Source organism: Neopsephotus bourkii, unplaced genomic scaffold (assembly GCF_033783945.1).
Source record: "Neopsephotus bourkii isolate Nb327-2 ecotype Australia unplaced genomic scaffold, CSIRO-AGI_Nbou_v1 NB_668, whole genome shotgun sequence".
NCBI classification, from domain to species: Eukaryota; Metazoa; Chordata; class Aves; order Psittaciformes; family Psittacidae; genus Neopsephotus; species Neopsephotus bourkii.
In genome coordinates, this window is record NW_026901167.1 from 2938973 (window position 1) to 2951623 (window position 12651).

A 12651-nucleotide genomic window follows, 5' to 3' on the forward strand; every position below is an offset into this window, starting at 1 on the left:
GATGCCTTCTGGAAAGAAAAACAGTTGCTGTCAGGAACTGCAGTATCCAGAGGCTTCAAGTGACACTGATGATTCTGTCTTTGTAGAATCTGACTACCAGAAAGGGTGAGTAAAAGACCTGAAAGAGAGTCAGAAATGGATAAAACTCCCACCTCCACAAAATCTAAGAGAGTCAATCTCCAGAGGCAGTCCAGACTTGCAACCCAGAAGGAGAGAAAGGAGCTGTGAAAAAAGTACAGAAAATAACGTGCCAACTGTGACATTACAACAAAGTACAGAGATAGAATCAGATAGCTCGGATGGTGAATTTGAATCATTAATAGAACAGATAAGGAAAGGAAGTATAGCTCAAAACCTTATCTTAAGCACAAATAAAACTGTCCACCAACCAAGCACAAGAGGTGAGCAATTGTTCTTGGCGGACTTGCAAGCTGCTGACAGCAGTGGTGTAGTGCTGATTGCCTAATTATTTTCATTTGTGTGGCATATGTTTTAGAAGTGCAACCCAGTATCTTGCACTTGAATTTGATGCAATCAGAAATTATTCCTCTGAGTACTGTGATTCTATTAGTCTTGTGGTATCAAAGTTTAAGTTTTTCAGCATTGCTTGTTTTTATAATTCCTGTAACTGTAGTCATTTTAAAAATTGTTCTTAAAAAAAAATCTAACTGGTGGTTTTGAATGATGTTCCCCAGCCAACAGAGAAAAGGCCTACTGAAACCGCAGACCTTGAAGCAGTCCTTGATTTCTGGTGTGAGGGTCACTCATTTTACTAGTCTGTCCAGATGTGGAATGGGGATATAGGTAGCTATCTGATCACAACTTGATTGTGAAACAAATAATGTGACTTACGGTACATGACGGAAGGTTAAAGTAATTTTTTTTCTTCAAATGGTGTCTCTGCATTACTGCTCCCAGTGTTCTGGTGGTGTATTTTGAATTGTGAAGTGTTACAGAAATACCTAAGTGAGGTCACAAATGCTTTTCCCTCCAGTTCCTCCTAGCTGAATGTTTGAAAGCTTGACGTCTGCCACTCCTTCATAGAATGTCAATTTTTGTACTATATAACAGCAGATTACCTTTCCCTCAGTTGTATAAGACTTTGTATTCAAGTATGCACAGTAAGAGTGTGTGTGCTGAGGTGGAGTATTTAACTTTTTCATCTTTGTCTTACTTAGTTGCTGATGTCTGTGTTCCATATTCTTTGTAATCCTGTGACTCTTTCTGTTGAACTAGAAAATAACAAGTCACCCTGTGAAGATGGCCAGCCTTTGAAAGGGAAGGGAGTCAAGACACCAAGGCCAAATGCCATTTCACTTCAAGAAACAACTTCCAGGATAATGGCTTCTGCAAGAATTCCTAGGAACAAATTGGCCAGTTGCTCCCAGTCAGCAAAGACAGAGAAAAGGTAAATTTGTTTTTCTGTAGGTTATTTTTTTTTCCTACTATGTTCTGTGACCAAATATAGATGGACAAATAGATGCTAAGCATTTTGCTTAGGATGACATTCTGATTTTTCTGGTACCTAGAAACTTCTGCTACCAAATTACCAGTTGTTAAGTAGCTGTACATCAAAACTTTCAGTCATGGGTGTAACAGGGAGAATATAAACTAATCTCTGCTTAGAGGAATTAATGACTAAAAAATGTGGCAAATACCAGATCTTTTTTGTAAATGGTAGCTCTGTTGCTATTCCTTGTCTTGGCACAGCATACTTCTAACATGGCTGGCCCTATGCATTCTATTTATCCATCTGATATTTGTGACCTCACTTAGGTCACTTAGACGTTTCTGTGACACTTCACCAGTTCATTTAAGCTTTTCAGGAGAACATCCTTTTCATTTATGGTGGTAGCTGCCTTTGTTCTCCTTTTAGCCATGTGATGTTTCCTTTAGTCATTTAATGATTGTTTATACCAATGCAAAACCTTTAAATGGTGTCTTCAAAGCTGATACTTTGTCAGAATGCTGCAGTATTGGAGTTGGTAAAATACCTGCTTCCCCTGAGTTAATTCCTGAGGATTCCCAAAAGGTAAGGGGGATGGAGCGAGGAGATGGCTGGTCTCTTCTCCCAAGGAACAAGTGAGAGGACAAGAGGAAACAGCCTTAAACTGTGCCAGGGGAGGTTTAGACTGGATATTAGGAACAGTTTCTTCCCCAGAAGGTGCTCAGGCATTGGAACAGGCTGCCCAGGGCAGTGGTGGAATCACCATCCCTGGAAGTGTTCACGCACTGTGTAGACAAGGCCTGCAGTGCCATGGGCTAGTGTTGGCCTTGGCAGTGCTGGGGAACAGTTGAACTTTATGATCTTGAAGGTCTTTCCCAAGCTGGTTGGTTTAATAATTTCTCTGTTTCTGAAAACACTCTTTATTGTGGGTGATCGTGTTAGGGCTGTTCAGATATGGATCAAGTTTTGGTATAATAATGGCTCACTGTGTCACAAAGATCTGAGCTACCCTCTTTTCCTATTTAGGAGTCCTCATAATCTAGTTTTGTGAATTAATAAAGTAATTTCAGAACTGTTGATCGAAGGAGGTGATCCTGCCCCTCTCCTCTGCTCTCATGAGACCTCACTTGGAGTGTTGTGTTCAGTTCTGGTGTCCTCAACATAAAAAGGACATGGAGCTGTTTGAGCAAGTCCAGAGGAGGGCCGTGAGGATGATAAGGAGGCTGGAGCACCTCCTGTATAAATATAGGCTGAGAAAGTTGGGGCTGTTCAGCCTGAAGAACAGAAGCTGCATGGAGACATCAGAGCAGCCTTCCAGTATCTGAAGGGGGCTACAGGGATGCTGGGGAGGGACTCTTCATCAGGGACTGTAGTGACAAGATAAAGCGTAATGGGTTAGAACTTAAACAGGGGAAGTTTAGGTTAAATATAAAGAAGAAGTTCTTTACTATGAGGATGGTGAGGCACTGGCATACGTTGCTCAAGGAAATTGTGAATGCTCCGTCCCTGGCAGTGTTCAAGGCCAGCTTGGATAGAGTCTTGGGTGACATGGTCTGGTGTGAGGTGTCCCTGCCTGTGGCAGGAGGGTTGAAACTTGATGATCTTAAGGTCCTTTCCAACCCTAACTGTTCTATGATTCTGTGATTCTGTTGCAACAGCTCTGCTCCTTCATGCCCCTGAAGGGGGAAGAAGATGCTATAAGCCGGTGCTTCCCACTGCCTCCTGAGGGCAAGCCAGAGAAAGGTCAGGAGAGCTTTATGTCAGTGGCAGCATCCCAGAGATCTTTATTGGCTATGAAGTGGCTATTATTTTTCAATTTACTTCAGTAAACTGCTTTATGTTTTTTCTTGCAGGCTCCGGGTGTGCTCAGTGCCTGGCTGTTTCTTGCAAGATCTCTCAAATCCAGGTTCCCACTGTGTGAGGTATTTTAAGAAAAATAAAGAGGAGCTGGCATGGAAACTCTACTGTCTCTATAATAGCACCATCTTTGACCAGAAGGTTGGCTTCAAAACAAAACCTACAATTTTAAAATGTTAAAATGTTGCTTCTTGCCTTTTGATGCGATTGCTCTTTATCCTCTTCAGTTAGTAGAAGCTAAGCAATGGCTTATGTTTGAATTAGTACAAGCAATTTCTTTGAAAGGGTTTTATTACCACTGTGGTGCAGTGGTTTACAGCTTGGCTTGCTTTCCCAGCTGTAGCGGTGTACCATCTGTAAGCGAGCAGTCTGGATGTTGTCCAAGAGTCCTTGATGAGAGAAACTGCTACATGAGGGGCCTTTGATCCATTTCATCTTTGAATGGGTGACTGATACTTATTTTCATGGATTTTATAGTACCTGCAAGGTTATCAGCTAAGCAGCCTGAGAACGTTTTTGTTGCTACCTCTGTGGTAGTAGACTCCAGCAAAGGCAGCTATGGCTTTGCTGCTGAAAGAAGGTTGCATACCACTGTTGCTCATTAAGCTTTTACAGAAGTAACATGTACTAGTGAACTCTTCGGCATTATCATAGCCTAATAGCTAATTGTAACACAACTTTCTAGCCTCCAGCTGACAAAAGGCAAGTGGTGGGAGCATATGTTGGGGATAAGGGAGCTAGCTAATGAGTAAAAGCTCTTCCCTTTGTTGCTAAGGCATGTCATGCAACATGCAGATTTCGTTCGTTCCTATTGCATGTTCATGTTTGCCATTCTGGAATGGACAAAAAAGCTGTTTATTCTTTGACTAACAGTTTTGGGTGAACCTAAAGCTGTAAGCTGTGTTCAAATTGAAGATTCAATTTCAGAGAACTGCTGTCTTGACCTTTAAATCTTCTGGGATACTGGAGATTCTCCTTTGGTGAGAAACATCTGTGAAAGGAAGGATGCTTCTCCCAGTAATTCCAATAGCATTTCCTTCAGGAGGCAAAAGGTGTCTGTGCAGCTGAGAAAATGTTGTGGAGCTGAGCAAGGACACATTGAGGTCATGGGAGCTGAGCTGATCAGGCTCACTACTGCTGAAAGCAAAATATTTTGATTACCAGTGCTTCAGCCGTGTACCTGTACTAGCACTTAGCTACTTAACTACTGCTGGACCATTTATTTAAGCTTATTAACTAATTTGGATGACAAAAAACCTGATAGTAAAAGAAGAGTTAACTGAGATATTATGAGGGGTTATCAAATCAGGAGCAGCACAGAGAATAAGCAAGGGATGATTATTCACCCTCTCGCAGTGTGAAGGTGTGTCAAATTAAAATGGAAAGTTGCAGGTTCATAACAACCAAAGCAAGTGGTACTTGACCTCTAAATTTTTAAGCAGTAGAGCTTCTGATAGGAGACTATAATTGTGGTCTGTGTGCTAACCGTGCACACGTTTAAGAACCTACATACATGTACTCCCCAAAACACCAGAAAACACTTCTAAGGGCTGTTTAATAAAGAGGAACCACCTGTGCCTCAGTGAGGTGGTGTCTTGCAAAATGACTAGCAAAAATAAAAGTCATCTTTTTTGAAGAGGAAATTTTTATGTTTCATTGCTGACCTTGTATTTCCTCTTAAGCAGCATGTGTTAGCCACTGTTGGAGGCAGAATAGAGGAGCCAAAGGACTTTTTGTCTCATCCTGCATTATGAAACTCCCATGTGTTGGTTACAGAAAAACTGATGATGGGAATGACAAGGAGGAGGGTGGGTTTGCATCTTGAATGACAAGAGTGTTAAGGGCACTAACAGGCACATCCTTTGCTGGCTTTGCAGTAAATATAAGGGGAAGCCAGAGGTCCGGAAGGAGAGATGTAGGAGAGGGCAGATTACACATACTGTTTTGTTTTGCAGTTACCAGACAAAATGGAAATAATCTGGAATAAGAAAATGAGAAAAACAGCAGGATATTGTGTAACTGGGCAGACAGAAGGTCCTGAAGCAAAGCGTTACGCTAGAATAGAACTTTCTGAGAAAGTCTGTGACTCTGCAGGTAGGTAAAAGAAAAAATACATTGATTCTTCTGTGAGAAAGCAAGTTCTAGAGATAAAAACATGAATGTGAGGCTTAATTGATATGGAACAGGACCCTGCTTTGATATTTCATATTATCTTAAATAAATAATTCCATTAAGTGTAGTACTTGTTTTCACAACCCTTCTGAGAGGCTAGACAACTTTACAGAAATGTGAGAACAGATACGTTAATGCTAAATGCAATATTTTGCTTATGTTATTGATTTGAAGAACTGTAGGTTACTCATATGTACTATAATGGCAATCTAAAATCTGACTCATCCATCATAACTAGCCACCTTGTTGGTCGTATTTGAATCTGGAATAAAGATAGGTCAGTGTCAAATTAAGTTCTGTTGTGTGGTGGGTACTGTAACTGTTACTTTTCCCTCATCCCCTCTCAATTTGGGGAACTTACTGTTTCACTTACCATAGAAGAACTAGTTCTATAAATGATAGAATATTTTTAAATAAGCTTAATAAATCTTATCATATCTCAGATCATGAGAGATCATAGTATCATAGAATCCCAGACTGGTTTGGACTGGAAGGAACCATAAAGAATATCCATTTCCAACCCGTTGCCATGGGCAGGGACACCTTCCACTAGAGCAGATTGCTCCAAGCCCTGTCTAGCCTTGCCTTGAACACTGCCAGGGATGGGGCCACCACGGGTTGTCTGAGCACCCTGTGCCAGCATCTTGTCACCCTCACAGGGAAGAGCTTCTTCCTAATGTCTCATCTCAGTCTCATTTCAGTCTCCCCTCTGGCAGGTGAAAACCATTCCCCTTGTCGTGTCCCTACAGGCCATTGTCCAAAGCCCCTCTCCAGCTTTCTTGTCGGCCTTTTTATTTATTGGATGACTCATAAGGTGTCCCTGGAGCTTTCCCTTCTTTAGGCTGAACAAGGCTAACTCAGCCTGTCTCCATAGAAGAGGTGCTCCAGAACGAGCATACAACTGCTCTGGAATTACAACAGAGTTCCCTGGGAATCTGCTTTTGAGGGCTTAGTAGTCCACAAGTGCTCATCAGTTTTTAAGATGTACCTTTTAGAAGCAGGGGAGCAAACAGTCCTGTGTTGTAAGTCAAGCAGGCAGGGCAGGAGACTAGCTTGGATGAACAGGGAACTTCTTGTGGAGGTCAAGGGGAAAAAGAAATTGTATGATCTCTGGAAGTAAGGTCTGGCTTTGCAGGAAGGTTACAGAGCTATGGTTTTTATATGCAGGGTGAAGACATGAAAGGCCAGAGCTCATTTGGAGGTGAAACTGGTCAGTGTTGTCAGATAACAAGGAAGGCTTTTTTTAAAGTACGTTAATAGCAAGAGGAGATCTAAAGAAAACATTGGACTGATGTTTGTGATCAGACTTAATAGGGATGAAAGAAAAAGAAGAGGTATTCAATGCTACTTTTTGCCTCAGTCTTTACTAGAACTGTCAGACCTTGGGCTGCTTAGCCTCCTGCGTCAGAGGACTACAAGTGTGGACACTGAAGTTGTAAAGAACCAGCTGTATGTCCGCATACATGTCACAAGTCCATGAGGCCTAATGGGATTCACCGCACAGTACTGAAAGAGTTAGCCAAAGTTATAGCAGGACACCTCTTGATCATCTACAAAAGGTCTTGGGAGCCTGGGGAGGTCCCTGCTGACTAGAAGACAGTCAGTGTTATTCTGGTTTGCAAGAAGGACATGGAGGAAAATGCAGAAAACTAGAGACCTGTTAGTCTAACCTCACTTCCTGCAAAAATTATGGAGATGATTGTATTGGGTACTGTTGAACAACAGTTAAAGAGTAATGCAACTTAAGACGCAGTCAACATGGGTTCACGAAGGGAAAGGCCTGTTTAACTGATTTGATATCCTGCTATGATAAGGTCAGCCACTTAGTGGATGAAGGAAGGCAGTGGATGTAGTTTTTTTTTGTACTTAGTAAGGCTTTTGATACTGTCCCTCACAGCATCCCTCTGGACAAATTGTCCAACTGTGGGATGAATAGGTTCATGGTTTTCTGAGTGAAGAACTGGCTGAAGGGCAGATCTCAAAGGGTCGCAGTACGTGGAACTACATCTGGCTGGTGACGGCTCACCGGTGGTGTTCCTCAGGGTTTCATTATAGGGCCAGTCCTGTTCAATATATTTATCAATTATATGGATTCAGAATTTGAATGCACCTTTAGCAAGTTTGCTGATGATACCAAACTGGGAGAGGTTGTGAACTCTTGAGGGAAGATGGCCTTGCAGAGGAATCTAGCTAGATTGGAGCATTGGGTGATGATTAATGGGATGAAATTTAGCAAAGCCAAATGTTGGATTCTGTACCTGGGATGAAATAATGCTGGGCACAAGTATAAACTGTGAGAGGAATGGCTGCAGCACAGCTCTGCAGAAATGGATCTAGGGTGCTGGTTGACAGCAGGGTCAGTAGGAGCCAGCAGTGTGCCTTGGCAGCCAAGAGGGCAAACTGCATCCTGGGGTGTATCAACCCACAGTATAATTAGCTTGTGAAGAGAAGTCACTATCCTGCTATATTTAGCTTTGGTGTGGCCTCATCTTAAGTGTGTGTGGTTCTGGGCCGCATAACATAGTAAGGACATGAGGTACTTAAATGCATCCAGAGGAGGGCAGCAAAGCTGGTGAAAGGTCTGGAAGAAATGGCCTATGGGGGTGACAAAGGACTTTGAGTTTGTCTAGTTTGGAGAAAAGGAGGCTGAGGGGTGACCTCATTGCTCTGTACAGTTTCCTGAAGAGGGGAATTGCTGAGCTTCTCTCTCTGGTATCTAGAGATAGGCCATATGGGAATGGTTCAGAGCTGTGCTAGGAGACCTTTAGACTGAACATCAGGAAGCATTTCTTTACCATGAGGGTGGTTAAACACTGGAACAGGCTTTCTAGGGAGGTGGTCAATGCAACCCATGCCTGTCAGTGTTTAAGAGGCATTTGGACAATACCCTTAATACTATGCTTTAACTTTTGGTCAGGCAGTTGGACTAAGTAATCACTGTACGTCCCGTCCAACTGAAATATTCCATTCTAATTGTGGAGAAAATTTAGTGCTCTACTCTAGTTGTTTCTGGAGGAAAAATATCAATGTTACAAAAAAAAAATGTCAATGAATCTTGGTCTATATAAAGGTGTTTAGGGTCTCATCTAAATAAAAAAAAAGAAACAAAAAAAGCCCAACAAAAAACAACCCAGAAAACAAAACAACAACAAAAAAAAAAAGCCCCCAAAACCAAACCAACCAAGCAGAAAAAATCCCAAACAGATTAGGTGTGTAGGGAAGTAACTAGGATGCAGAATTAAGGCTAATCACAAAACTGGAAATCCACTGAGTAAAATCTTGTTTTGGGACATTTTATCTGATCAAAACACTGGTAATTCCAACCTCCAAAATAAGTCATAGAATTGTAGAATGGTTTGGGTTGGAAAGGACCTTAAGATTATCTACTTTCAACCCCTGTCATGGGCAGGGATGCCTCATGCTAGACCATGTCACCCAAGACTGTTCAAGCTGGCTTTGAACACTGCTAGGGATGCAGCATTTACCATTTATTTCGGCAACTTGTTCCAGCACCTCACCACCCTCACAGTAAAGAACTTCTTTGTTAGATCTACCCTGAACTTGCCCTGTTTAAGTTTGAACCCATTACATCTTGTCCTATCACTGAAATCCCTGATGAAGTCTTGCATCTCTGTAAGTGTTAAAGCATTGACCAATGATGAAAGTCTGTACTTCCCTGTACCTGACTGATCTCAGTATCTTTTGTTTGCCTTACCCCAAGATCGTGTTCGAGATACGCTAATTCATGAAGCTTGTCATGCAGCCACCTGGCTGATCAATGGTGTTCGCGATGGACATGGACGATTCTGGAGATACTATGCCAGTAAATCAGCTGTGATTCATCCAGAACTGCCGGTAGTAGCACGTTGCCACAGCTATGAGATTAATTACAAATTCATCTATGAGTGTGATCTGTGCAAAGCTACGTGAGTAATGTTTTGGTCTTGCATATGACTGTGTATTAACTTTGTCTCAAGTTTGGCAGTCTCCTATATCTGGAAATGATGGGTCTGTTAAATTGGGTTACTCTTGAGTTGTCACTTCACGCTTCCTAAGCCGTCAGAACCTCATTATGCCATTCCACATGTTTGTTTTCAGGTAGTCTCAGTTTTATTTCAGAGGTGAGGACAGGCTGAAGTGTCTTCCGAGAACCATTGGTGATGATGGAAGGTCTTTGAGAAGCAGTAAGAGATCAGAATATGTGCCTTAGCTTTTAATGACATGGCAGGAAAAGGTCACCTCATGTGGCTGCTCTCACCTTTCAAACGTTGCTCAAATGATGTAAATTTGGATTCACCTTCTACTGTAGTTTATATTGAGTGAACTTGTGAAAGTTTTTGACCACTTAACTCTGATGTCATGATCAGTTGATCCCATTATAGGCTTTTTGGTAGGAGGAATATTTCCACTCTTACCTGAGTACTACATCAGACAACCAGCTGGGTTCGAAATGACCTTTAAGATCAACTCTAACTGTTATCCCAGGACTGCCAGGTCCACCTCTAAACAATATCAAGAGTAATACTTGTAGGCCTATACTGATAGAACAACGAATGGATCTGGCACATCCCTGTAGAATGCATGTAAGTAAAATACTAGCATTTGTTGCAGAAATGAGCCATTCCAAGTTCATTTGACATCTGTTCACATTTTACATTTTAGAAAGTAACATCTTTGAATGTTACTTTGAATGTGCCAGGACAACAGTCTAGGTTTGATCTAAGGAAAAGCAGTCCACAGGGAGTGCTAGACATATCATGGTCGATTGAATTGCTTTTTATGTTTATCCTTGAAAGATACTGAGGAGCATCTGATACTGAAGGAAGTCAGTAGTAACTGGAATTTAAAAGCAGAACAAATCCCCATAAAAACTAGGCACAAAATGTGTCACAGTATTTAGATACTAGAATAAAGTACCAGTATAAAGTTTCTGGGATTTGTATCTTTGAGTTGAATTAAGACTAAACATTTTTCCTACTCTTGTTATAGTAGTATTAAGTAAAATTTAGAAACCAACAGTGTAATGATTTCTATTGGTTTAAAACTATAAAACCTGTAGCCAGTTTTCTAGTTGATCTTTTATCTCATGGACTCTTTCAGCTTGTGTATCTATTAAAGGAAAATAGATATCTGCAGCCACACAGGCATCAGCAGCACTGTAATGTGAAGAACTGAAGTTGGAGACATACCTACCTATAGATTGCAACACTGGTCATCAGACTTCTGTCTTGCTTACTGCATTTGTTAAATGAGAACTATATGTGCTGCTGAGATCAAGCATAAGTAATAGTTACTATAGTAATTTCCCAGGTTTTTTAACTTTCATGGGTGTGGAAAGAGTCACCTTTTCTTGGAAGATCATATGCAGTGACCTTGGTCTCAGTGGGAGAGCATGAAGTTTAGTGAATTCAGTTCTGCATAGCCTGGGAAAATGGTTGATAATGGTGTGGGGGATTTTAATATTAAAAAAGAATAAATTATCTCCCCCTCCCCCCCTCCTCTTTAAGGGCTAAATTTATCCTTACAAAGCATGCATGGAATTTTTCTTTTTTTTCCATCAGGGCCATGCGTGCTACTTCTAGAAGTGCCAGAGGGAAAGAGTATTTCACATATAAAAGAATCTTCTGGAAGTAGTTAATATGGTTATGCAATGCATTAGTTACTTAGATGCAACAGAGCATTGAGAAGATTCGAATACCTAAAGGGAGCTGACAAGAAGTTTAGAGAGGGACTTCTCACAAGGGTCTGTAGGGACAAGACAAGGGAGAATGGCTTTAAGCTGCCAGAGGTGAGATTAAGATTAGACATTAGGAAGAAATTATTTTCTAAGAGAGTGATGAGGCCCTGGCACAGCCTGCCCAGAGAAGCTGTGGCTACTTCATCCCTGGAAGTGTTCAAGCCAGGTTGGACAGTGCTTGGAGCAACATGGCAGGGGTTGGAACTAAATGAGCCTTAAAGTTCTTTCTAACACAAACCATTCTATGATTCTGTGATAAGATTTCATGGTGATGGCTTTGGGGAGAAACTTGAAGGAGGGGTAGTTCATACATGGGTTGTGGGGGTGTTTTGAATTGTTGCAGCACTTTATACTACTAGACTGAGAGTAAAAGAGACACAAGAAGGACCCAAGCTGAAAAAGCAGTGGAAAAAGTTCTAGGGTAGAGAAATGTATAATACAGATTTGATTGTTCCACTGTGTGAAGTATGTAGTCTGTTCCTTGTTCTAAAGTACTAGCTTAGAAATCTGACCTAAGTATCCTGGCAGAAGAGAAAGGAGCCCTTTCCTCCTACAAGTACTGTCTGCTGCAATTGTGAAATCAAAGTGCTTATTTTTCCATTTCAGGACTGGACGTCATTCCAAGTCTCTGGACACAGAGCACTTTGTGTGTGCATTCTGTGGGGGGCAGCTGGTCCTGAGTCGGCCCACTCGGAAGGGTGGCACTCCTGCTAGGACACGTCTAATGCCCTTTGCAAAGCATGTGGAAGAAAAGTATGGACTTATGAAGAGAGAGCAGCCTGGGCTGAGTCCTGCAGAAGTCGTGCAGGAACTCTGTGCTAATTTTGCTTTAAAAACTAGGCTTAAAGATTCCTTGTAATATCTAAATACACTCCTTTTTTGATGCTATTTAGATTTTGCATGTAGTAGTATATAGCATTAGTCTAAGAATGTGTTTCGGAATATTCCAGATAATATTTTGGCATTAAATACTTCTAATAAAGGAAACCTTACAGATTGTTCTAAAATTGGCAGGAGTGAACAAGAAGTGTAATGGTGATAGAAAGTCCATGGCAATACACAGGTCAGTCTTAGACTTCAGATAAACATCAACTGTGCCTGGGAAAATGCAGTTCAAAGCCCTTCATGGGACTGACTTGTTATGTTTGGAATTTTCTGAACGGTATTTACATGTAGTGCTTCATAGCATGTCTTCAGTGTTTCCAGTGAGCAGTGGATTTACTCTTTCATTTGGGTAGCTGATACACCGTAGACTCTGTGCTGAAGAACTGCTAGGTATTCATCTGTCCATTCTTGCTTGGATGCAAGATGAATCCAGGCCCAAAAACTAAAATCCTTTGGTTTGTCTGGATGGCTTCCAGTGCCACGCCTGAGGAAGGCGTCAATATGGGTTCAGGCATTCTCCCATAGAGTTTCTTGAGTGGTTCTTGGCTGTTTT

The 12651-nt window shown here is 41.5% G+C and overlaps 1 protein-coding gene across 2 annotated transcripts; it reads left to right on the forward strand.

Moving 5' to 3' along the window:
- Positions 1-268: 268 nt before the first annotated feature.
- GCNA (germ cell nuclear acidic peptidase) lies at positions 269-12210 on the forward strand. Of its 2 annotated transcripts, XM_061353347.1 has the most exons (7): positions 279-401; positions 696-804; positions 1237-1408; positions 3301-3445; positions 5260-5398; positions 9198-9402; positions 11820-12210. In XM_061353347.1, the coding sequence occupies exons 2-7, from the start codon at positions 786-788 to the stop codon at positions 12070-12072; spliced, it is 933 nt and encodes a 310-aa protein (XP_061209331.1). In that variant the 5' UTR covers positions 279-401; positions 696-785; the 3' UTR covers positions 12073-12210. The 2 variants fall into 2 exon arrangements, with proteins under 2 accessions (XP_061209332.1, XP_061209331.1); XM_061353348.1 differs by lacking the exon at positions 696-804 and having other exon boundaries at positions 269-401.
- The last annotated feature ends 441 nt before the right edge of the window (positions 12211-12651 follow it).

Excerpts from the sequence above, each read along its gene's own strand:
- GCNA (XM_061353347.1), top strand. Across the intron at positions 5,399-9,197 it reads GAAAGTCTGTGACTCTGCAG|ATCGTGTTCGAGATACGCTA; the intron begins GTAGGTAAAAGA and ends CCTTACCCCAAG. Across the intron at positions 9,403-11,819 it reads TGTGATCTGTGCAAAGCTAC|GACTGGACGTCATTCCAAGT; the intron begins GTGAGTAATGTT and ends TTTCCATTTCAG.